General features: G+C 42.5%; 1 protein-coding gene across 1 annotated transcript; it reads right to left on the bottom strand.

Annotated features, from left to right (window-relative positions):
* Positions 1-3,249: 3,249 nt before the first annotated feature.
* On the bottom strand, positions 3,250-26,080 carry peli1b (pellino E3 ubiquitin protein ligase 1b). Its single transcript, XM_055638867.1, has 7 exons — positions 25,971-26,080; positions 14,872-15,040; positions 11,047-11,176; positions 9,879-9,980; positions 7,205-7,402; positions 6,922-7,110; positions 3,250-5,296 (listed from the first exon to the last, which is right to left on the bottom strand). Exons 2-7 carry the CDS (start codon positions 14,946-14,948, stop codon positions 4,733-4,735), a joined length of 1,260 nt encoding a protein of 419 aa, XP_055494842.1. The 5' UTR covers positions 14,949-15,040; positions 25,971-26,080; the 3' UTR covers positions 3,250-4,732.
* Positions 26,081-27,334: the final 1,254 nt, after the last annotated feature.

Here is a 27,334-nt window from a genome sequence, read left to right as displayed (position 1 = left end):
AGGTTGTGAATGAGGCCAAGGAAGGGGGGTTATGTGACTGATGTTGTAAATCACCAGGATGATTGGTTACTAGCTTGTCATACGCTCTGTATCTGAAATGTCTAATACCTATATCAAGCAATGAGTTCTATCAAAGTTACTCTTCTGTGGGCCCGCCTCAGAGCATCAGCTCTGTGTTGGAAGGTTCAGAGACTAGTCTCAGCTGAATAAAGAATCGATTTCAACAGCTACAAACATTTGAGTTAAGTTGACTTTAGATTGACAAAATAACTCAGTTTAACACTTTCTCTGTAACATTATATTGGCAACTTAAAATTCCACTCAAAGTCTTGAAAAACAGAAGATTTGGCAGGATTGGTGGCATGTTAATTGTCTCACTACTACTCCATCAGAGCAGATGAATTTTGCCAGAATGCTTTAATGACTGGAAGCAACATTGCACAAGTGTTTCTGCTCGATGGAAGACATGGACAATATTATAAATAGACTTTGACAAGCAGCCTGGTTGGCAGAGATGCAGCTGTTGCAATAATGACACCGATTTAACCAGAAGCATTCATTTTAATAAAAGACATATTACACACATTACACGTAAATGAAGTTTTTTACTCAACTACCCCCCCCCCCCCCCCCCCCCCCCTCCCTCCCTCCCCGTCAGCATGAAAAAAAGACAGACTCGCACTTTGTAACTTTAATCAACAGGCCATTTCAAATAGGTTTTTACATTATTTTGTCAGCAGTTAACTTTGAATTTAGTGTGACTGCAGAATATTGATGAGAAACAGACAAGAAGTCTCTGCTCTCCAGCTGTGACATTTCTGAATCTGACTCGCTCTTTGAACCTGGTCTCAGGTCTGCTCATCCTAAGTTGGCATTGGTTTCTTCTGCTGCATTTGTGAAATCGACAGTGTGCTCCACCTCTGGCAGGCTGCTGATAGCCAACAGTAAGAGATTTAGCACTAAACTCCTGATTGTAGTACTTGTAAAAGTGAGTTGAACAAAGAAAGATTGCAGTAGACACACAGAGACAAGTGAAGTCATTTTGTAATCACAGATTCAAGAGCAGCATGTATCACAGCTTAAACCCAATCTTAAATAATGTACAACATGTCTAGGAAACAATGAAGTGCTAAAGGAATTTGTAAAAATCTTGCCTTGGTCAAAGGGAAGGTAAAGGAAGGAAATAACCAGCTGGCCAGAGATTAATATCATTTTTAGGCAACATATTTGGAATAATTACCCACATTGAACTGATAGTTTATAAAATGATGAGGAGCAGAGAAAGGATAGACAATCTTTGAGGTAGAAATGTCACACAGCAGAGGGTGTAGCTGCAAGGCAAGAGGGGCAACATCTAAAGATGTGTAGGGCAGGTTTTTATTTACAGTGGTGGGTGCCTGGAGCGCAATGCCAGGGGGTTTAGTTACAGTGGTGGGTGCCTGGATCACAATGCCAGGGTGGTGGTGCTGATACCATAGTGGTATTTAAGGCTTTTAGAAAGACACATGGATGTACAGGGTATGGAGCACGTGCAGGCAGAAGGGGTTAGTATAAACTGGCATCATTTCAGCACAAGCATCACGGGCCAAAGGGCCTGTTCCTATCCCAACATGTTTTTAAACTTTCCTTGCTCTCACTGTGCCCTCTAGTGTTTAACATTTCCACTCTGGAAAACAAATAGATTGTCTACCTATCTCTACCTCTCATAATGTTATGAATGATCACTTCTTATGTTAGTATTATAGTAACCATATTTTGAACAATAACTTGTGCACTGGCTTCATGGGAATGCACATACATTATTGCACCAAGTTATGTGTAATGGTGTTCCCGAACAATTGATCCTGCTGAACGAACTCAATGCTACAAGATTTTGGCCGAATGAAGGCATCTCATTTTTGGAGTTTAGCCTAGATAACATATTTGTAATGTTAATACAGAACACAAGGTACTCAACCATCATTACCACCAATCTATCAGAGATTCACATGAATATGAATGGCTAATACACAACTCAAAGTTTCCCTCGAATCGCTTTGCACTCTCAAAATCAGGTAATATTTGAACTATGTGCCGTCTTCATTTTGCTCTTTTGAAAGTGTACATGGGCTAAAGTACACTAGCTGAGGCACACCCTGTAAACCTGGAAGGCAAAAGGAAATGTATCCACAAAGGCCACCCTCTCATCCCACAGGTACAATGATCTCACCACCACAAATGGTAAGGGAGTATAAGGCCTTCAAACCGTGACTTCCAGGTACAAGAACAGCTTTACTGCCAGCAACCATCAGGCTCGAACAGTGCACAACACTAACCTCAACAATTAAAGTAGTCGATGGACTTTATTTTGATTGCACCATGTACTTTGGTTATGCATTATTATGGTCTGGTTACCCAGTATTACGGATTATTAACTTATGAATCATATAATCAATAATTGGCCTGTTAAGCATTTACAAAGTTTAATTGTCCTATTGCTGGCAAAAAAAAGTGGTGAATCTCTGGAACTCTCTGCCACAGAGGGTAGTTGAGGCCAGTTCATTGGCTATATTTAAGAGGGAGTTAGATGTGGCCCTTGTGGCCAAGGGGATCAGAGGGTATGGAGAAGGCAGGTACGGGATACTGAGTTGGATGATCAGCCATGATCATATTGAATGGCGGTGCAGGCTCGAAGGGCCGAATGGCCTACTCCTGCACCTAATTTCTATGTTTAAACACACTTGACTTGTTCAATGGCCTATCAGAATATCACACCAAGATTCCACCATGTCTGTTAACATCTGCCCACAAACTCCTCTGCTGTGTTCAGACAACCTCCATGCCTCCAGGTGGAGCTGGGCAGGTCCCATAGCTTCAATACTGCAGCCAACACCATGGCAAGAATTGATTCAGATTACCGAGTTCCAAGGATTGCATTCTCCCAGAATCAAATTAGCACCAAACAAAACTGTCTTGTCAAAGATCAAGTATCCCTTAAGCAGCATGGAACAACTTGCAAGTGGATATTTGCTGTCAGGTCCAGTTAAATGAATTCTAAATGCAAAATAACATTTCTCTGCTGAATATTGGTGGATGGTTGAGATACCAAAGTCAATCCAAATCAAAGGAAGTTTTATTTTCCCCATGGAACAAGTAAATGATTGTAACTGTGTTTCTGCTTTATTCATTTGTATCACAAAAAAAAATCAAAAAAAATCAGCATTCAAATATCTGCTCAAGTAGAATGATAAAGTGGTAATAAATCACTACTTAAATCCTGAGAGTTTAATGCACAGTCAGTAATACAGTCAGAGCCATAGCGTTATAATACCAGCACTCTTACCACACTTTCTGCCCTGGTGTAATTGGAGATGCATGGGGAATAGCCAGCAGAATAAAAAGATTATAACAAAATCAAATGGGATATTTGACTTCCTCCCCTCAGCAAACCCTCTCTTATGATTAATAGGTTTGTTAATACCAATATCCAATTTGTTTTCTAGGTTCTTTTGTCATAATAGTTCAAGATTATGTACAATAAACTGAATAAAAAAGGGACAGAAGATCTTTGCTCAGAATACAATGTAGATGACCAAAATCAAAGAGCAGTTTTGCACATTGCTATTTAATATTACTTCACAAAAATCAAGACTTAATACGCTTTAAAGGTTAGCATTCCACATATGCTAAGTAATCCCTACAAATGTCTAAAGCTACATACATTACAGGCAATAATTTAGTACAAAAGATCCTACAGAACGCAAGCTGCTGTACAGCAAAATAAGCCAGCTTTGCACATCGTCAGTTACTGGAGAGAAACAGGTGTTTAGCAGGTCAACTTGTGTAAACAATTTACTATATTCCGATGGTGTACATGTTGTAAAAAGTGGTCACATTAGTCATCCACCGGAAATCATTTTGGCACCAGGGCGTTCTCATTCCAAAATGTTCAATGCACTTAGATGCAGAGAACTACCTTTATGGTGAAATCCACCTGGCATATTATGGATGTTGCGATAAAGAACTACTAAATATTTCATGTTCCCAATTTCCTTCTTCTCTTTGCGCCTATGGACATTTATCAACAAAACACTCGGGTCCGAAAGAAATACATTTATCTCAAGCTTATCTGTGCTCAGCTGATGAAATTCTTCTGATATTACCCACAATTGAAACCTGCCAATATTCTTTAGAAATATAGTTATTCCACAGGAAACAAACGACAGACTCCTTCATACATAGCCAGAGTCACCACCAGTCATGGTTACAATGACTGAGCAAAGTCAGAAACCACACATTTCAAGCTCCTACATTTTAACGTTCAAAGTGTTCTGCAGAGTGTTGAAACAGGTTAAACTGTATTGAATGGGAATAACCTCTCCGTTGTAAAGGGTGGAGGAGATCAAATTGCAACAGATCTATTCACCCAGTTACAACTCAGGATTAATCATCTTGTGTCTGTGAATCGGTTCAATGTGATGTGCACTTTTTTTTTTTTTAATATTTGGGAAAGAAAATTTTGTATTTCAAAATACTCGTTTTAACAAATGCAAACTTATCAAAACCCGTCTCAAAGGCAACATCACAAAAAAATTAGGTTGCTTTCCTCAAAGGACGAGACAATTCAGGTTGTCCCAGAACAGACAAAATCCAAAACCCATGGAATTCAATGTAGAAAACTAGCTTATAATTCTGAAAGATATCAAATGTCTTTCTACTATCAGTTTACCCACCAGTTAATAAAATCACGTCCTTAATCAAGAGGTCCCTGGAAAATGAGTCGAACATATCCTTGTTCCCCAGTGAGCTGAGTAGAGCAGAAAGGACAGGCTGCATGGAAAGTGTGAGTGCCGTGGGGGAGGGGGATTTGGGACCAGTAGGTGGTAGTCTTCTCTGAGCATACATGTCCACACGGGCTGAACGCATGGGTTGGAGGTCCCGCATCAACGTAAAATCCAGCCTCACTCCCTAACCAGAGAGGAACGTATGGGCCTAGTGATCGGCACATGGGGCACTCTCTCTCTTTTCCATCCCTCTCATCCTTGTTTCCCCAGTTGTGGTAACCGTGTACGTGTCCACAATTAAGATACACCCACGGCTGCTTCTCATCCACGTCTTTCCTCTTCATGCTGGGGAAGGCAAGTGTATTAAATCCAACTGGGCACTGTGGTCTGGCTGCATTTATCTCCTGCCGAAGGGCTTCCAGGTGCTTCACCGTAGGAGTGTGAGCAAGTCCTTCTGCAGTGCGCCAAAGTAGTGTTGCTCCACAGAGATCTATTAGAGAGCCGTCCTGCAGAACATTGCTTTCATTCTCAACCTGAGAGGATAAAGAGAGAATCAAAAACTCAAGTTACAATAAATCACGTCTGCTCATGGCAAAAATGTTTGTATCTTAACGGAATGTCTGAAACTGAAGACAAGATTTAAAAACAAACCCCACCCTCACTGGTGAACAGCCTACAAGCAAGCTCGGGTACCAAGTGTACCTACACTTGGCACAATTAACCCCAGCTGGATTTTGGGGGTGGGGGAAGAAAAAGAGATGTGGCTACACATCTACCTTTCCCCAACCGTTTAAGAGTTGGAGCTCTTCAGAGGTAATCGAGAGAATATCACATAACCAGTTGGTATTATTGAAATCTTAGAGTTAGAACCAAACAGCATGGAAACAGGCCCTTAGGCCCAACTTGCCTATGCCGACCAACATGCCCCATCTACACCAGTCTTACCCGCCTGCACTTGGTCCATATCTCTCTAAACCCATCTTTTCCCTAACATACCTATGGTGATAGACTTTCAAAATATCTCCTGCAACAATTTTCTTCCTGAAGGCATAAAATCTTGCTAGTTTGAAACTCTGTGGAGATCAAGCACCATAGGTAATAGAACAGCACATCACAGGTACAGCCCTTTCAGCCCACAAAGTCTCGTGCCAAACACAATGCCAAGATAAACTAATCTCCTCAGCCTGCTCATCCCCAAATCCCTCCATATCTAGTGAAACTGTCCCAGAAGAACAAGTAATGGCAGCTATATGGCTGCAGCTGAAGACAAACTAAACTCATAGAAATTAGGTGCAGGAGTAGGCCATTCGGCCCTTCGAGCCTGCACTGTCATTCAATATGATCATGGCTGATCATCCAACTCAGTATCCTGTACCTGCCTTCTCTCCATACCCCCCTGATCCCTTTAGCCACAAGGGCCACATCTAACTCCCTCTTAAATATAGCCAATGAACTGGCCTCAACTACCTTCTGTGGCAGAGAATTCCACAGATTCACCACTGTGTGAAAAATGTTTTTCTCATCTCGGTCCTAAAAGACTTCCCCCTTATCCTTAAACTGTGACCCCTTGTTCTGGACTTCCCCAACATCGGGAACAATCTTCCTGCATCTACCCTGTCCAACCCCTTAAGAATTTTGTAAGTTTCTAGAAGACCCCCCCTCAATCTTCTAAATTTCGTGCTTTATCCACATCTACCTACCTAATTATATTATATTTACTCATGATGCAAAAGGTACAGTGCATAAAGTTCCAAACTATACGTCATAACAAAACTGGAGCGATCATTAATTCAAATCATCAATGGAGTAGATCAATAATAGCAGATGCTGGTTTAAATCAAAGGTAGGCTAGAAGGTAGAATAGCAAGTAGAACGTACTGGCCTACATGTGGCCAATCTCAGCATAAAGCAACATAACAATCAGACACTTCACATGTAAATAAGAGTAGCTTTGCTCATGTAGGGAATGTCTCCAAACCTTCCAAATAGACAGCAAATGCTATTTGTTCAATCACTAATTATATTCAAAGTATATTAATTCCACACAATTTAAAGTACAAAGCTTTCATACAATTGAGGATAGTTTGAATTTGAAATACTGCCCTTGAATGCCAGGCTTAAAATATCCGTGCTAACGTTAACATTGCTTGAATCCTACCATTCTTCCCCGTTGCTGTGCTGATCTAGTTTCTCTCAAAGTAAAGACATTGCCACAAACGGATATCTCCCTCCAGACCCCTGGTTTGGAATCCTCTGTAAAGCCGAGCCTGGGGTGCATCACCAGCACGCCGTTTGTGGTTAAACCGTCCATCTGAGCATCGCAAGTTTTCCATTTGGCAGCCTTCTCCTGAAAGGTGGAAAGAAAACAATTTGAGCGTTCATTGGGGCCAAACGACTGTGAATCTAAAGGTTACAGTCAGCTTTTGTCCATCTGAACTCACCCCGAGGAATATATTCTTGAATGAGTCAAATCCAGCTGCAAATATCCGAGCAGTGTAGGGAAGACTTCTTTCACATATAATCCGACATGCAAATCTGGATATGGTGCTCTGAGCAGATTGTGTGTCGGCATTACTCTGGCTTCCTGGAACTGTGTCCGTCACCACAAAATCAATCGGACTTTCAGTTGATCGGCCAATCTAATGAGGAGCAACGGCACAGATAAATCCACTTTGTTATAAGTACTTTCCATCTGCAAAGTCTAAAGTTTGTCTGAATCCCAATGGTAGCCTATAGATCACCTCTGAGCAGTTCACGTACAAAGGTGAAGTGGTGGATCTCAACTATTGATTACTCTTGTTCGCTAAACATTTGAGTTGTGGAGAAGGAGCAAAGAGGAAGGGGGAGAGTTTGTAAAAGTTACCTAAAATGAGAGAATTCAACGTTCTTACAAGCGAAATGAGGGGGTGTTCCTTTAAGTTTCATACTGCCTCACTCTGGCAATGGAGGAGGCCCAGGACAGAAAAGTCAGTGTGGGAGCGGGAATGGGAGGGGGAGTTTGCGGTTAGTAACCGGGAGATCACACAGGGCTTTACGGACCGAGCGCAAGTGTTCAGCAAGATGCTTTGTCTTGCCAATGTACAGGATTACATTATCCATGAAAAATTATTAAACCTTAGTTTTTTTTTTAATTGCAATGTGGGCCATTTGAACAAACTGGTACAATATTGCATTTTCTTGAATGTAGTGTCCATAGCTGGAATTTCTCAAGTTCAAAACACACACAAGGAACACATTTGGTGGGAAGAAATAATTGAGAAGCTTCAAAGGTTCTCCATGCACAGTGGATGAGCAACAGAATTTTACCGATATACAATATACTGCTGCTCTCCACCACCCCACCTCCCCTTTGTTAGATCATGTTTTCCATTGGAGACATTGGAAGCAACAGAGACTAGATCTTCCTCCTACATCTCTATGGCATGTCCACTTGGCATCTGTCCACATTGCTTATCAGGTGTAACACACACACACAGGATTGGTTACCATGACTGAAGGGATTCAAAAATCTAACTTCAAAATTAATTTTCATTAACTCTGAAATTACTGGTGAAAATAAACTTAATTCCTCTTCCATATCACTTTGTTCAAATTTATCATAAATTTTAAGTACCGTATTTCTCAGCAATGAAGACGCACCCCACCACCTCTACCGGTTGCGCCTGTGCCGTAGGACACCGTGGCTGGCTGGCTGGCGGGCAGGCCGGCAGATGGTGCTGAGGTGGTGGCTGGTTCCGCTGTCCGGTCCCGAGCTACTTCCCTCCCTGGCCACAATGCAGTGGCTCCGTGCCTGGAGCGTTGAATGAGTGAGTTGCTGGCATGATCCCCGACCCCCTCCTCCTCAACGCTCCCGCCCTCCCTGCAACTTTAACCCTGGCGGCCCAGCCAAGTTTACTACTTTGGGCAGCCCAGGCCATGCTGGCCCGGGCCAGACTCCCCACACACTATCCTCTCCCCACTCTCTCTCTCTCTCTCCCCCCCCACCCTCAACGGCACTGTCCTTTCACAGCCGCTTCCCACTTCACACAGTTCCAGGGTCGATGGCATGGCAGGTTCTGCGGAGCAGTCGCTACGAGAGTGGCATTGCTCGGCCTAACCTTCGGCCTCCAAGACGCAGGTAAATTTCCGGGCCTTATTTTAGAGTTAAAAAATAGCGTCTTGGATGCCGGAAAATACAGTAATTTGTAATTAGCCCAAAATATGATACAATAGCTTGCTCAGAATGCTTAAGATTTTGTGAACTGAAACCACATTTAATTCTGGAGGAACTACCCATTATATTTGTTGCATATTTGTGCAGGCAAGGCGTTTATTCCTTGGAACACAGTAAGCTGAGAGATGATCTTCTAGAGGGCTATAAAATCATGAGGGGAATAGAGTGAATGCAGTCTTTTATCCAGGGCAGGGGAATTAAAAATAAGTGGACATATAGTGAGAAATAGTGTTTACAGTGAGACGAACTAGATGCAAGACAAAATCATAGAGACAACTTTTTCACTCAGAGGCTGATATAGAACGAGCTGCCAGAGGAGGTAGTTGAGGCATAACAGCAATTAAAAGACACTTGGACAAGGATATGGGACAGTTGCAGACAAGTGGGACTAGCTGAGATATGGCATTATGGGTAGCATGGATGAATTGGGCTGAAGGGCCTTTCCGTACTGTATGATGCAAGTAAGTACAAACAATAAATGCAATGCCAAGATTGCACTGTAACAAGTTGTCTCAATTCCAAAGAATTGAAAGTATGCTATTTAAATAGTTTTGTTAAAATGCTCATAGATAGATGGCAATTCAAATCTCACTGTACCAATTGGTGCAGGTGATAATAAATGTAACTTGAACTCGCGATAATCTCAAACCGAGTGGCATTGTCCAGGAAATAAGGGAGAGCTCCTCTCGACAAGCTACTACAGAAATACTGTGGTTAACATCAGAATAAATGTTAACAGAATTGATCTTCGTTGAATTTGTTAGTGTAAGAAGTAAGTGTGCCAAAACTCTTTGAGTATCTTCATTTATGGAGCCGAGGAAAAGTGGATTATTATAAACGAGATGGATTACTTTCAAATCTATGTGTATTAAAGGTTATGTAAAAATGGCAACACTGGTTACCTGAAACATATCTGTGTTGTTGTCATGTGTGTATTCCACCACCACTGTCTGAGCTCGAGACAGTGTGTACGAAATACTGTGTTGCTCCTTGTTGCTTATTGCCTACACAAAACAGTGAAAGGAGAATTATGAAACTTAAAAAAAAACAAAAAAACATCTCTAGCAAATAAATTTACTTCTGCAAATTTTAAAGATAGGTTTATGAACAAAACACAGCAACAATTATTCCTACTTAGCTGTAAGATAATCAGTGGCAATCTAAGAACATCACAAAGGCAGCACAAGTTGCAGCATCTCTCTCAACCTCCATCCAACTAGAATCTGATGCAATGGGGAAAGTGCACGGCAGCTTCCCCATATATTCAAAAGAAAATGTATGTCTTTTGACGGGGCTATCTATTCTTATGGTCTCAACCACAAAGGTGGAATTAGGCTGAAAAGAGTACAGAGAAGATTTACAAGGGTGTAACCAGGACTGGAGGGGCTGAGCTGTAGAGAGGTTGCGTAGGTTCGGACTTTATTCCTTGGAGCACAGAAGGCTGAGGCGCAAGATAGGGTGAATGCAGAGTCTTTAACCAGGGGTAGCGGAATCAAAGACAAAAGGACATTGGTTTAAGGTGAGAGGGGAAAGATTTAATACAGATCCGAAGGTAACTTTTTCCCCCACAGAGGGTGGTGGGTGTATGGAGCAAGCTGCCAGAGGAGGAAGTTGAAACTGATACAGCACTTAGACACTTGCACAGATACATGGGTAGGAAAGGCTCAGAGGGATATGGGCCAAAAGGGACAAGTGTGGCATTTTGGTGGGCATGGACAAGTTAGGCCGAAGGGCCATTTTCCATGTTGTACGACTAGGACTCTAAATGAAGGCATCTTCTTCCACTTGCTTCGAGCTACTGTTAGTTACACATCTTCTACCCGCTGCTAAATCCACATTTATCTGCATCCACATTTGGAATAAGTCTCCACAAACCACTTTAAGAAGCTGGAATCTTTATGTCGTTTTTGTCATTCGATTCGCCATCAGTTATTATTTATCAAACAAGCTCTCTTCTACTTTGCTACGAACATGCCTTGAGCTGATCTTTCTGCTTCATTTGCTCAGTTGCACAATTTGATTTAAGACATGTTCACATTTCCAATTTGAAATGGCAAGTGCCAGACATACTTTCTCTGCTTGCGGCGTGCAGTGGACATGCACCGTGCTCGGTTTCACACCATTCGGTTTTGGTCTTTTGAATAAAGCAAATCTGCTTTTTCTTCGTCCTCGGTCTCCATTTGGCAGAGATCCATTGTACCTGATGGAGCATAAACCAACTGTAAATATCTCCAAACAATAACCAGACTTTCACACAAAAAGCTGGAGTAACTCAGGGAGACAGGCACCATACCTATGGCTCAGCGCCCTGCTCTGCTACTGGATCCATTTCTTCTCTCCAGAGATGCTGCCTGTCCCGCTGAGTAACTCCAGCTTTTTGTGTCTACCTTTGGTTTAAAGCGGCAACTGCTGTTCCTTCCTACACAACCAAACTTTCAGGGTAGGCTTACAGGAACATTGTGCTCTGAATGTCATAAATTCATGCCACAATACACTTTGAAATATTATGATTTAAACCAAATCCCCATTAAAAAAAAAATGCTAATGTGCGCGCAATCTCCACCGGGTGGCGCCGTAAACAGCAGCTTTGCCAACAGCCAGTCTCATCCATTTCTTCTATTGTTGTTTTTGGTCTGAAAAGGAGAAAGAAAGTCAAAGTTATTTGCCTTCCATCACAGTGGGCGACGTGAGGTCACCAAAAACAAGATGGACGTGCTGCCTGCACTGGTGGGGACTCGGAGGGAGTGCCATGAGTGCAGTGATCTCGGTGCTTACAACATTAAACTGGTGGCCGTGGGTCTCCTCTTATGCTGTGTGCCCTGGGGATTCACACACGCCGCTGTGGTGGGTGTTTGTTTAATCTTTATGTAGTTTTGTATCTTGTTGCTTATTTGATACGACTAAATCAAATTTGGTATGGTAACTCAAATTTCACTGTACCTGGGTACACGTGGCAATAAAAGACTACTGAACCATTGAATTGGACAATATCTGAAAATAGCTTTTGAGGAAAAATCTCCAAAGTACAAAATTCAATCCATACAAAGTAGGAGAATTTGAGTTCCACGGAAGTATATATTTACAACTACCTTTTGTAGCAACAAGTACAAATGTACTGTATGGATTCAAGTGAAAGGAAGCCTGTATTGGTGGTCTTTCACCTACAACATCCAGATGCAATGCAACCCCCCACCACCAAAACAAATTGTAGAAGATGGTAGGTATAAAAACAAGATGACATTGGTTAAGGTGAGGGGAAGGTGGTGATGGCGATCTGAGGAGAGGTGGGTGGCAGTGGTTTTTAGGGAGGTGACGCTGGAGTCAGATACAATCACGATGTTTGAGATTTAGACGGACATGGATTACAAGGATAAGGGCCTAGTGCTGGGTCATGGGATTAATGCAGATGGCAGGAGCACAGTGGAACAATGGCATTGTTTATTAATCTACGACAGCAACATTTCTAGATGAGTGGGCAGAAAGGAAGGTGAATGGCTAGAATTATTTTCCGTACACATACAATATTGGGGATGATTATTTACTTTAAAGGTACAAGGACTGTTAATCATTTGTTCTGGGAGTTAAGCCAAGACACTGACACTCTCATCTCACGATCTGTGTGACATTAAATAGGAGCATTAACTTATCCAGACAACAGTCTTCAGATGTAAACATGCTTCAAAGCACACGGAAATAACTTTCTTCTTTGGTCTTACAATCGAGACTTTAGAAAAAAAGACCATACTAGAACTAGAGGGCATAGGTTTCAAGAACTATGAAGAACAAGAGGGCCCAAGTTAAGGTGTGGGGGAAAGATTTAATAGGAACCAGAGGGACACAAAGAGCGTGGTTGTTAAATGGATGGGGTGCCAGAGGAAGTAGTTGATGTAGGTACAACAACAGTTTCAAACATTTCTATAGGTACATTGATTGGAAAGGTTTAGCTGAATATGGGTCAAATGGGACTAGTTTGGTTGGGGCATCTTATTTGACATGGATGAGTTGGGATGAATGATCTGTTTCCATGCTGTATGACTCGGCTTGATCAACACACTGAGATCTTCATATACCAATGTATAAAGGTGGGAGAAAAAACCCCACATAGGAGGCTTGATGCAATGCAGCTAGTCCAACTCCAGGAACCGGGTTTAAACAGGCAGAGCAGTGTGGACATTCGAGAGGCTGATGGTTTTGATAGATGTGGCAGACTAGCAAAACCATGCCAGCTATTCAACAAATTCAACGACAACTGTAATATACGGGAGGGGAAGGGTTGATGGGCTGAGGGTAGGAAAATAGAGTGCACACTTTCTCTCCAACTGTAAAATACTAACTTGTCTATTTGTTCTTTACAAATGACTATTCTGCTCATTACTGAAGGAAAATCTAATGCTTTTACATAAATCTGGCAGCTAGATCAGCTGCAAATGGGATCTGTTGACAATAACACGAGGCGTACATAGAAACATAGAAAATAGGTGCAAGAGTAGGTCATTCAGCCCTTCGAGCCTGCACCGCCATTCAATATGATCATGGCTGATCATCCAACTCAGTATCCTGTACCTGCCTTCGCTCCATACCCCCTGATCCCTTTAGCCACAAGGGCCACATCTAACTCCCTCTTAAATATAGCCAATTAACTGGCCTCAACTACCTTCTGTGGCAGAGAATTCCACAGATTCACCACTCTCTGTGTGAAAAATGTTTTTCTCATCTCGGTCCTAAAAGATTTCCCCCTTATCCTTAAACTGTGACCTCTTGTTCTGGACATTCCCAACATCGGGAACAATCTTCCTGCATCTAACCTGTCCAACCCCTTAAGAATTTTGTAAGTTTCTATACGATCCCCCCTCAGTACACCATGCTTTAACTTTGAACCTTTATTTGGCCATTGATGTAGAAATAGTTCATCACCAGAACCACCATTAAGTTTCTGCCATTGCTTAATGCTGGATTATTTTCAAAATAGTCAACTTAAATGAAAATATCTCCAATCTTACCTCGCAAAACTTGAGGCTTTAAACATTACTAAACGGGTTTACTTCAAAATCATCTCTGAATTTAATATTAATAAATTACAAAGTGTAGCATCATTTATTGTGGGTTAAAAGATGCTAATGGTAATACTAGATTTTTAAACTGATGAAAACCTTCAAGATCAAAATTAAAATGGAATAAAGCTGTCCACGAGACAATTTTAACCCTCTGAAATCATCCTGCTTTTTGTGGGTGCAATCCATGAAATTGATGCTGGGTCAAATGAGACATTAAGAGTTTGGGCAGTGGCCAGGTGGAGGATCTCAAAGCTTGGAGGTGGCTCTACCTCATAACAAGTGAAGTGCCACACAGCGGTACCGGCTCGGCATCGGTGACGGTGGAGCTGCGGGTCGGAGGACGGCGGTGCAGCGCTGGAGCGCCATTGCGGGGCTGGCGGTGACTTCGCTGAAACTCCGGTAACTGGAGCTGGGTCCGTTGCGGAGCTGCTGGTCTGTGGAGCGGCTGCTGGCGGCGGCGCTGAAGTTTCCATCGGGAGCCTGGGATCTCCTGATGGGATCGCCAGTTGAGCTCCATTCAGCGCGGCCCTGTCGGCTCCGGAAGCCACGGTCCCGAGTAAGGAGGCCCGACTATGGGTGGACATGGGGATGGGTCTGGACTTTGTGCCTTGCCCCACAATGGGAACCATTGTGGGGGGATGTTTTGATGTTGAAACTGTCTATTACTGTCATGTTGTATTCTTTTTTTAATGTGCTGCATGGCAAAAAGAATTTCACTATACCTAGGTGTACGTGACAAAATAAATTTGAAATTTGAATTTGAAAGTTTCCACAGCAGAAAGTTTAAATCATCGTTTATTTTACCAATCCCCCTACCCTTCTTCAAATTACACATACTTACCCTAACACAATGATTTCTCCATATTTAATGGGTGCTTTTGTGGATGAAGAAAGATTTTCTTGATCAGGAGAAAACATTAGCTGTGTTAGGTGGTATAAACACACGACACAGTTATCTTCAGAGTCTGGAATTTCTACACAGCTTTTTCATAATTTGTTTTTAAATGTTCCTGTGTAGAAAACAAAAATAGCAGTTAATTACAATTCACCCCATCGGTTTCAGAGTTTTCAGTGCACGATAGTGAACGACAAATGAAGGTAACAATTGTAAAAATACACAAAATGTTTGGTGTACGGCTGAGAATGTTTGAATACATTGTGGTGGCACTGACCTTTGGCAAACACCTCAAAATGCTCATTTGGCAGCACAGAATCCAACTAATAGCTTTGCATGCACTTGTGGACAAATCCCACCAATTACATCCTTTCGGGTTATAAATACACACTTGCAAGACAGAGGGAATAACATGCTGACAGCACTTTTTTATAAACGTACGAGTCACAAAAGACCAGAGACTCAGAAGGCCATCGTGATCAACTTTTGTGCAATAGATATAACTTTTTTTTGTTTTTTTAAGTTGCAATTTGCCACCATTTATACAAAAGACCAGCGCCATACCACTTCTCCAACCTCCAGCAATTTAAAAAAAAAAAAAACAAGATTCCTGCTATAGGAAGGATGTTGTTATTCTTGAAAGAGTGCAGAGAATATTTACGACGATGTTGCCAGGACTCAACAGCCTGAGCTATAGGGAGGTGGGGCAGGCAGAGACTTCATTCCTTGGAGTGCAGGAGGCTGAGCAGTGATCTTGTTGGAGTATAAAATCACTGCACTGAAGTAGTACAGGTTACAGCCGGTACATAAAACACCAACAATCCAGACGACTAGACATTCCCCTTATTAATACCCAAACACATCCCCCCCCACCCCCCCTTTTTAGAACAATACATTTTCCAGTGAAATACTTGAGTTGAAAGGGAACAGGAAATGGGGCTCGTCTCTTCCAGCTGCATGTTCCTGACCCCTGGCTGCAGCCACATTTGGACCTCTGCCTCCACCGGCCCCTCCCACATGTACTCTGGACCTGTGGCTCACATCCCAGACCAACCAAGGCGCCAGATTCCAAACCACCAGGGTTTAGGAATAAAATAAGATAATGGATTATCCGAGTTTTAACATAACATTAAGTAATTCACCATGATACTAATTTTCCTCATCATTTCACAATGCTTCCTTTACCATTGACATAGATGGAAATCGCCATGATGCTGGTCAGTTTCTAACTCCACCTCATCCTAAGGGCCATACAAACCACCATACATGATCATTAGTGTGTAACATCCAGATCACTATTTGGCCACAAGTCAGCAGTGTTCAAGAAACCAGGAGAAAAGTTGAAATAGTTCAGGAGTTTAAATTATTGAAAGGTAACATCTCAATATGTTAGTCTAATATTGTCTTAAATCGGAGACTATGCCACATCAAATCTGACGAATGTGCAAAATGCTTTGCGGCTTAAAAATTAAACTTTTAAAATCTCAGATCCTGGACTCCAGTCACCTTTGTTGCAAATACCCCAAAATTTTACCCGAACTGAAAACACTGGGCTCTCAGGAGAAAATTTGCACAAACACCTCTAAAAATGACACCGTATAAGGTGCAAATAGCAAGCATGCAAAAAGAACTTGCATACCAAAATTAAACAATGGCTTCAATTTCAAATGAACTGCAGGCTCAGGAATTAGTAGTTCAAGAGAAGAAAAAAAAGTGTTGAATGAACTCAGCAAGTCAGGCAGTATCTGTGGAGGTAAATCGAAAGAAAAATGTTTCAATTGGACACAGTGGGCCAAAGGGCTGGTTTCTGTGCTGTACTTCATGTTCTATGGGTATTCAGACAGATTGATGGCACTAACGTCCATGCTGATTAAGTGCTTTGGTGCACATCAACTCCTACCTTAGCAAGAACCTGGACCCATTATAAATTGCCTATCACCACAATAGATCAACAGAGTATGCTATCTCACTGGCTGACCACTCTGTATCGAACCACTCGGGGCAATAAAAACACAGCCGGCAGGCTGTTGTTTATAGACTACAGCTCGGTGTTCAATACCATCATCCGTTCTAACCTTGTTCCTGAGCTCAGAGAATTATCTCTGTCCATCCCTTTGCAACTCTGGTCTTTTGGGACATGGGCTTTGTCAACAAAACACAATTGGTACAGATAGGCAGCAACACTTCCTCCTCAATGACGATCAGCACCTTAAGGCTGTACACTCAGCCCCCTTCTCTACTGAATCTATAGCCATGACTGTAAACAAACAGTTCCAACTCCAATTTTAAATTGAAGACAAACACAAAAATACTGGAGTAACTCAGTGGGACAGGCAGCATCTCTGGAGAGAAGGAATGGTGACGTTTCGGATCGCGACCCTTCTTCGCTGACATCAAGTGTATAAGTGGAAGATCGATCGTCTGATTGAATGATGCAAGAACTGCTTTGTTCCCAACAACAGTAAAACCAAGGGACTGATTGTTGACTTGAGGAAGGCTGAGGATCCATAAACCCGTCTTCATCAATGTTAGTCTAGTGGTGAGAATTATGCACACTACCCAGTTCTTCACAGGTACTGACCATCCCACCATTGCAGGGATCTATAAGGGGCACTGTCTCAAAATGGCAGCCAGCGTCATTCGTGTTCCAAAACACACCGGCCACATTCTCATTTCACTCCTGCTATCGTGAAAGAACTCAATGAAAATGGCAATTCAAAATCTAACTAAACCATCTAGGTGACAAGATGGAGAACAAAGCAAGCGTACACCAATGTTGGTCGTGCATCACCCACGGACAAATGAAAAGTGAGGCAATGGCTACAACCAAATATTCAATTATTTAGTAAAAAAAATCTAAATTACGCCAGGATGAATGTGAAAATTGGATGATCAGCCATGATCATATTGAATGGCGGTGCAGGCTCGAAGGGCCGAATGGCCTACTCCTGCACTTATTTTCTATGTTTCTATGAAAAGCAGAAAAATAAAGTGGGAACAAATGGAATTAAAGGAGATTCAGCACAGTGGAGAATAAATACCAGCTGTGTAACTAAATAAAATAATGTCCAGAATAAGCCCGTGGGCCGGATAGTCCACCAAAGGATTGCAGGGAATATGTAAAGTGGGACGTGGGCATGGGGAACAAAGGAAGGGAAGCCAATAGTGACATTGAATTGGCAATGTTACATACCTGCCATAAACCAGACAAAACATTCATCAGGCTTGACATCGTGGAGATTACTAGCGTGTGTTTGGGTTGATGAGCAGATGATGAAAAACTACATTATGTGCCACATGCTAATTTGAAAGTAGATGTTAGCTGAAGTAATTGACAAGGAGATAACCTTGTGCGATGGGGGGAAACTGACAAGGACCAAATGCCAATTATACACGATAACCCAGAAACTATGGTGAACAGGATTACAAATACAGAAACATTCATCTGACTCGAGGGCGCAAAAGTACAGAACAAAACAATTTCTAAGTGAAATGCTCACACTTAAATATTTCTATATTAAAATTAAATATTGTAAGTATTAAGTATTGTACAGCACGGGTGAGTTAGCCCAACTCATCCACGATGACCAATGGGCCTTCCTCAGCCAATATCATATGCATGCATTTGGCCCAATCCTTCTATTCATGATTCAGATTCAATTTTAAGATAATTCTAAACCTTTCCTGAAGAGCGACATAGCAAACGAGCAAATGAATATGTCCAAATAGTCGTTTAAACAATATCATTGTACTTGCTTCTGCCATTTCCTTTAGCACTTTGTTCCAAATAACCAACACCCTCTTAAAAAGACACCCTCGGGTCCTTAAATCTTTCCCCTCACCTGAACATTTACATCCTCTAGTTCTATATGACCTTACATTGGGAAAAGGCAGTGACCATACCTCTTGGTGAGAATAAGGAATACCCATTATACTCCTGTGCTCCAGCACTATATCCCTAGGTCTCTGGTTCCACAACACTCTTGCCCTGATTTAATTTCACAAAATGCATAACTTTGTGGACACAAAAAGCTGGAGTAACTCAGTGGGACAAGCAGCATCTCTGGAGACAAAGTAATGGATGACGTTTCAGGTCGAGACCCTTCTTCAGACAATGATATAGAGAGATAAAGAGCAATGAATGAAAGATGTGCAAAAAAAAGTGACGATGATAAAGGAAATAGGCCATTGTTAGCCATTGTTGGGTGAAAACAAGAAGCTGGTGCGACTGGGTGGGGGAGAGATGGAGAGAGAGGGAATGCTGGGGTTACTTGGAGTTAGAGAAATCAATATTCATACCACTGGGCTGTAAGCTGCCCAAGAAGAATATGAGATGCTGTTCCTCCAATTTGCATTTAGCCTCACTCTGATAATGGAGGACACCTAGGACAGAAAGGTCTGTGTGGGAATGGGAAGGAGAATTAAAGTGTTTAGCAACCGGGAGATCAGGTTGGTTCAGGTGGACTGCGCGAATGTGATTTGTCAAGAGTCAAATTCCATCAGCATTTTCCATATATATTAAGAGACATACACCATTGTGAACTAATATCTGATTGCACAGAATAAATATTTTTTTAAACTTCCAAGTACGTTGCAACATTTTAAAACAATACCAGACAAGTGTGAACAGATCAAACCCAATACGTAATTCTTAAAACATTGGTGATTGTTGAACCAGGGGATAATATTACATTTGACACAAGATCTATTTTCATTCTGAAACACTGGAACAGATTTCCTGTGTTTACATTGTGTGGATGATGCACTAGAGGGTGCAGAGATTTTGATCAAACATTCACACACCATTCTCTCCAGAGACATTTCCATGCAATTTCTGAGTGTAAAAACTTAAAGTACATTGGGCCTGTCCCACTTGCCAATTTTTTAGGCAACTGTAATAGGTCACCAAAAAGCCAGCAACAACCTACATCATCCTGGCGACAACCTACAACACCACCTACGTCAGGAGAAGGCAAGCTACGCTCATTGGTGTCAAACCCATTGACGGCTAAAATTTTTCAACATGTTGAAAAATTAGCGGCATCCAGAAAGATGCTACGACTTTTTGCATGACGGAGACTACTCACGGCGACCACAGGTGAACATGTGGCGACAAACTAGTCACCTGTAGTTGGCGTAATTTTTTTTTTAAATAAATAAATAAATACGGGGTTTTTTTTTTTTTTAATCGCCTGTGGGACAGGCCCATTTTTTGACTTTACATGACTATTATCACACAATTTATTGATCAGTTCATTTCTGCATAAAGCAACATCTTAATGTACACACAAAAAGTTGGAGTAACTAAGCAGGACAGGCAGCATCTCTGCAGAGAAGGAATGGGTGACGTCTCGGGTAGAGTCCCTTCTTCTCGACTCGAAATCTCACCCATTCCTTCTATTTGGTTTAATCCGGCATCTGCTGTTCCTTCCTACGCCTCTTATCTTTTGGGTTTAGCTCAAGTGTGTACTGCATTTTCTCAACAGGGGCAGTGAGATCTACTGTAGCAATTTGACATCCCAAGTTAAAGAGTTCATTCATCACAGGAGAAATAACGCTGACTTTGCAGAGGCTCCAAAGCCGATTTTAAGACCATTGGTTCCAAACTATATGCAGACCACTTGATTTTTATCCCAATGCAGGATAGGTGCATTTGATCTCAATTAAAGCACAGTCCTTGCCAGAAAACCAGCATCAGTGAATAATCTGATTTTAGTTCTTATTTGGCATTTTCATTTTGAGAGGCGCACAAAAAAAAACTCCACCAGTAACCAAGAATTAAAATGATAATTAATGCAACAGGTTTGAAGAAGACTTTGACCAGTCAATGAACATATCATTACCCCTGCATTAATGCACTAATGATGTACACTGTAAATTTACTGGCGTTCCAATAGAAAAGATTTGTATTTCATTAACAGAGATGTGTTTGGTAAAGGAAGATAAGAACCAGATTAACTTCTTCCATTGTGGACTAGAATGCACAAAAGCCCACAGTGTCCGGATGTGCGGTGCAACCAGGCTGCCTGGGCAAGGTAAGCTTTCATCAATCACAGAAGGGCCACATTTGGGTTTATATAGATTCTTGAGCTGCGATTTAAGGTGGCAAGTGACACCTGAATGGTGGCACATTTGCCTTTTCAAAACTTTCTGCCTGGTAGCACTACAAAGGCCAGGTATGTTGCCTCACTAGTGCTCAAACATCCTGAATTGACATTACAGGGCAAACAATAACAAATATTTTCAACCATTATTTAAATTATTATAATAATGAAATGTAAAATACTGCAGCTTTATTAAAATAATTCAGATTTGACAAATATTCTCGTGGAAATAAAGGGAAAATGCCAAATGAAATGTAGTCACGTTATTTTTCCACTGATATGCAGCAAGTCAGGCTCAGGACTGTGGCAGTGTCAACCAGCTGATTGTCCAGACTACTGGAAATTACTGCTATTAATACACCAACACACTTTAGCTTCTAAAAATATTGCACAATAACACAGGTTTTCCTGGAGTTTAAAGGGGATGATGGAATGGGTCCCCATTGAATCAGTTGTCAAACCAGAGGATTTCTAAACAATGGGACATTGGAATCTCAGTACCGATCAGGAAACAGGATCAGATGCAGAATGATGGTAATACACATGGCCTGATCTGGAACATCTGTACACTCCTATAATAAAAAACATGTTACCCACAAATAGCTGGCAAAAATACTGGAATCTGCAGATATGCTACACACTTTTTAAATTTAAAAGGCAATTTTTTGTTAAGGAGCCCCTAATCTTATCAAATGATCTTAAAAGTGCAAGAGAACAGTGCAGAATAACTGAAGAAACATCATATTCCTTTTCTCCAGAGATGCCGTCTGACCATCTGAGTTACTCTGGCTTTTTGTGTATATTTGGTTTAAACTAACATCTGCAGTTCCTTCCCACTAATTTAAATGCTGAACAGTTTTCAATATGAAAAATGCTCTGGTATTACAAGCAATACATTTTCAGATTTGTAAATCAAATGCAAAACTTGATACAAGTTGTCTAACTATAATTATGACTGCCAATGGAAGTGTACTTGCCAAATAAAGGCAAAGGTACCAGTTTGCATAATGGTTAAAGTGTTTTAAGGTGTTCCTTTTTGCTAGTAATCTAAACCACCTGAATATTCTGGAAATAATATTCCATATTTGCAAGCCATGTGTTTTGGGAGTCCATGGACACATTTTTCAAATGCCTTGATCTTCAGAATAAAAAGACGGTTCATCAGAAAAATAGCACAAATGTCATGCTGTTTCATTTAAGCAGTTTGTATTCTTGTTGTATACCAGCAGAGAGTGGTGCTAAACTTAAGGTACATAAATACAAAGACTAAAGGTGCAGGAGTAGGCCATTCGGCCCTACACCGCCATTCAATGTGATCATGACTGATCATCCACAATCTGTACCCCGTTCCTGCCTTCTCCCCATACCCCTTGATTCCGCTAACCCTAAGAGCTCTATCTAACTCTCTTTTGAATGCATCCAGTGAATCGGCCTCCTCTACCTTCTGAGGCAGAGAATTCTACAAATTCACAATTCTCTGGGTGAAAACGTTTTCCGCATCTCTGTTCAAAATGGCCGACCCCTTATTCTTAAACTGTGGTCCCTGGCTCTGGACTCCCCCAACATCGTTTCCTGCATCTAGCGTTTCCAATCCCTTAATAATATACCCTCTCATCCTTCTAAATTCCAATGAATACAAGCCCAGTCGCTCCATTCTTTCATCAACTTCCATCTTCAAATCCACCCTAAAAACTCATTTTTATTCTCTGGCTTTCGACACTGGCTGAGACATTGCTCCTGTTTTTAGTGCTTTTAATGTCTTTTAATTTTTACTGTTTTATAGTCCTTTGTTTTACAGTTTTTAATGGTTTGTAATAACTTCTTGTCCATGAGTTCTCATGTACAGCACTTTGTGGCAACTGCAGTTGTTTAAAGTGCTTTATAAATAAAGTTATTATTATATTATTATTATGACAGTTTCACTATCCCAGGAATGAACCTGGTGAACCTACGCTGAACTCCCTCAATAGCAAGAATGTCCTTCCTCATATTAGGAGACAAAAACTGCACACAATACTCCAGGTGTGGGCTCACCAGGGCCCTGTATAACTGCAGAAGGACCTCTTTGTTCCTATACTCAACTCCTCTCGTTGTGAAGGCCAACATGCCATTATCTTTCTTCACTGCCTGTTGTACCTGCAGTGACCGATGTACTAGGTCACCCAGGTCTTGTTGTTAGTCCCCTTTTCCTAATCTGACACCATTCAGATAATAATCTGCCTTCCCGTTCGTGCCTCCAAAACGGATAACCTCACAAGGTCTAATTATTACCCGATTCATGAAAATAAAGTTAATCTGCAGATGCTGGAAATCTAAAATATTGTCCAAAAAGGCTGGAAAGCAGCTGAGGCCATATTCAAGGGAGGCTATGAGGTAGGAGAAAGTATACTTCTTGTATACTGCTAATCAGCCTACAACCATACTTACTATTAACTACATGTTAACTGCACTAATTCAAGAATTTTGAAGTCTGCAAAAACTAGTAGTAAGAAATGTGCCATTTCAGCCCCAGATATAATTCCATCATTTCCAACAACCAAAATCCATACTTTCACCGCACCTTGTACACGTTTTTAATAAAAAAAACTCAGACATTTTAAAGTTAACACTGACATCAATTACCATTTCAAACTTAGGCGCCATGGATGGTGGAAGTGTTCCCTAACTTTAGTTGTTATAAATAGACACAAAAGACGTTATAGGCCTGGTGCTAATTTGTTTAACTGCATCGCCTAGCTCCAGCATTCAAACATAAATATTTATCATGTCACTATCCAATGTGCTAATCATCCGTTAGCTTCCAACTTCCAAATTACAGATTCAATATTCAATTGACAAAGGAGTAGGCCATTCGGCCCTTTGAGCCAGCACCGCAATTCAATGTGATCATGGCTGATCATCCCCAATCAGTAACCCGTTCCTGCCTTCTCTCCATATCCCCTGACTCCGCTATCTTTGAGAGCCCTATCTACTAATCTCCCTCTTGAAAGTATCCAGAGAACCGGCCTCCACCGCCCTCTGAGGCAGAGCATTCCACAGACTCACCACTCTGTGAGAAAAATTGTTCTCCTATCCAGGGATGCTGCCTGTCCCGCTGAGTTACTCCAACATTTTGTGTCTATCTGCAGAATCAGTATATTTTCCTCTAGCTTCCATGGGTGCCGGGTACCAGTTATATGAGAATTCAAAAAACATTACTGTACACATTAGTGTTCCATGCATAAACCTTTCATGATTGTCAAACTCCATTTCCTTACTCTTGTAAATGCCTTAGTGAAATTCTCTATTTAACCACGAAACAGTGTTATGTAAAACACAGCAAAACTTTAATGACAAGCCTCTACACCACACAAAGACAAGAGTTACAGCTCACCAATCTACTTCAGCACTAAAAAAAAAGTTGTTAACATTTTGAATGTATAAAAACTTTTCAGCAAATACACAAGAGATTTTCACCGTACCTTGGTACACGTGACAATAAACTAAACTGAAATACCATTGGGAGGCAAATTATTCAGTATTTAGCTTTATATTGAATTTTTCATTAAAATGTACTAAATAGCTTCCCAAACAAGAAATGCAGTCATGCCTTGTAAGACACGAGCAACCAATTCATGCAAAGCTGGATCTGCCCGTATAAAACGGAAATCATTAGCGGTAAAATTTGAGATTCCACATCAAAGCTTAATTGCAGCACGTTGTCAAGAATTTACACCTTGTTTTCTGATATTATAGCTCCAAAGATAAAAGAACAAGTGACAGTTGTGGATCAGTTGGTAACGTGTTGCAGAGTTATGTTCAGGAGTTCACAAATCTAAGCCAACACTTCACAGAAATGCAGAACATTGTATCAGATGAGGTGTTACACGACACGGATTGGGTGAACTGAACATATCCCAAGATTTTGGAGAAACAGCCAGGTTACAAGACATTATCTGATTATTATGACACAAATTGACAACGGTATGAAAATTCCACGTTTCATTATGTTATACATGTTAAAACTGTGACACATCGAGGCCATTTCCTTGTCTTTTACACGTCCTGAAGAACTGAAAAAGTCCTGCACATGATTTTTTTTTCTAGAATGGGGGAAAAAAATACCACGGGTGAATATTTCCGCCCGTTTCTTTTTGGGGCATTTATGCCCCTTTGCTCGACCTCATTGTACTCGGATCGGGCTTCTCATTTGCATCTGATCTGATCTGATCGCTCGCAAAACAAAAGCTTTTTCACAGCAGCGCCTCAGTCCGTACACGTGACAATAATAAACCCGAATAAACAAACTACGAAACACGGCCGAGACCTGAGGGTTTCTACTCGGGCGGGGACAGCGATCGCCAGACAGACAGACAGCCGTGAGTGAGGCACAAAGTGAAGCTGGAGTGGAGCGGCCGCTGCAGACAAAGCGCCTTCCCCGGCCCGGCCCGGCAGGAGAGGCCGGGGACCCGCACTAGACAAAGGCCCGGCCCGGGGGCTCCACACAAAGGCCCGGCCCGGGGGCTCCACACAAAGGCCCGGCCCGGGGGCTCCACACAAAGGCCCGGCCCGGGGGGGCTCACACAAAGGCCCGGCCCGCGGGGGCTCCACACAAAGGCCCGGCCCGGGGGCTCCACACAAAGGCCCGGCCCGGCCCGGGGGCTCCACACAAAGGCCCGGCCCGGGGCTCCACACAAAGGCCCGGCCCGGGGGCTCCACACAAAGGCCCGGCCCGGGGGCTCCACACAAAGGCCCGGCCCGCGGGGGCTCCACACAAAGGCCCGGCCCGGGGGCTCCACACAAAGGCCCGGCCCGCCTGGTACCCGGACCCGCTCTACACAAAGACTCTCCCGGGCCGGGCTCACACCCACAGCCGCTACACACACACACACAGAGCCGGCCCGAGGCCGCTGACTCTCCCCGCCCCGGGGACGCCAACCCCGGCTCCCCTCCCCTCCTCACCTCCGCCGTCGCCGCCGCGGGCCCGAACCACCATCTTGTTTTAAATCTCCCGAAGACGGATCCCGCCTGAGTGACGTCACCACGCTGGGCGTGTCACCACGTCGCCTGCCCTCGCCCGTCGCGTGACGTCACCACGCATTTCCCCACCACACACGCTGCCCGGCCCGCTGATACAATAGACACAGGTGCAGGAGTAGAGGCCATTCGGCCCTTCGAGCCTGCACCGCCATTCAATATGATCATGGCTGATCATCCAACTCAGTATCCCGTACCTGCCTTCTCTCCATACCCCCTGATCCCTTTAGCCACAAGGGCCACATCTAACTCCCTCTTAAATATAGCCAATGAACTGTGGCCTCAACTACCTTCTGTGGCAGAGAGTTCCACAGATTCACCACTCTCTGTGTGAAAAATGTTTTTCTCATCTCAGTCCTAAAAGATTTCCCCCTAATCCTTAAACCGTGACCCCTTGTTCTGGACATCCCCAACGTCTAAGTTTCTATAAGATCCCCCCCCTTAATCTTCTAAATCACCAAGAGCCTGTACAACTGCAGTAGAACCTCCTTGCTCTTATACTCAAATCCTTTTGCAGGAGCAGGCTGTTCGGCCCCTTGAGCCAGCACCGCCATTAGATGTGATCATGACTGATCATCTCCAATACCTGATACCGCCTGTTGTTGCAGCCACTTAGTCGAGTTCAGAGATACAGCGTGCGTGGAAACAGGCGCTTCAGCCCACCAGACACTATCCTACATTCTGGGGCCAATATACAATTTCACAGAAGCCAATTCAGACCAAGGAAAAAATAAAATCTCGCGTCGAAAAGTCACCTACTCCTTTTCCCTGGAACTGCTGCCTGTCCCGCTGAGTCACTCCAGCTTTTTGGGTGTAATCTACAAACCCGCACGTCTTTGGAGTGTGGGAGGAAACCAGAACACCCGGAGAAAACCCACGCAGGTCACGGGGAGAACGTGCAAACTCTGTACAGGCAGCACCTGTAGTCAGGATGGAACCCGGGTCTCTGGTGCTGTGAGGCAGCGACTCTACCGCTGATCCACCGTGTCGCCACTTGTTAGGGTCGCCTCACATAGAGCCGCATTTCTTCTCAGTTTCTTTCCAGCTGTTATCAGGCAACTGAACCATCCCATCATCAACTAGAGCTCGATCCAGACCCCCCCCCCCCCCACCACATCCACCTCATTGGAGACCCTCCGATTATCTTTATTCAGACTTTACTGGATATTATCTTGCACTAAACGTTATTCCGTTCATTTTGTATCTGGCCACTGCAGACAGCTCGATTGTAATCATATATAGACTTTCTGCTAACTGGATAGGACATAACAAAAAAAACAAAAACTTTT

The sequence above is a fragment of the Leucoraja erinacea genome, chromosome 8, assembly GCF_028641065.1.
Source record: "Leucoraja erinacea ecotype New England chromosome 8, Leri_hhj_1, whole genome shotgun sequence".
Lineage (NCBI taxonomy): Eukaryota > Metazoa > Chordata > Chondrichthyes > Rajiformes > Rajidae > Leucoraja > Leucoraja erinaceus.
The sequence above is the reverse complement of the archived record's forward strand: the minus strand, read 5'-3'. Positions and strand labels throughout refer to the sequence as shown.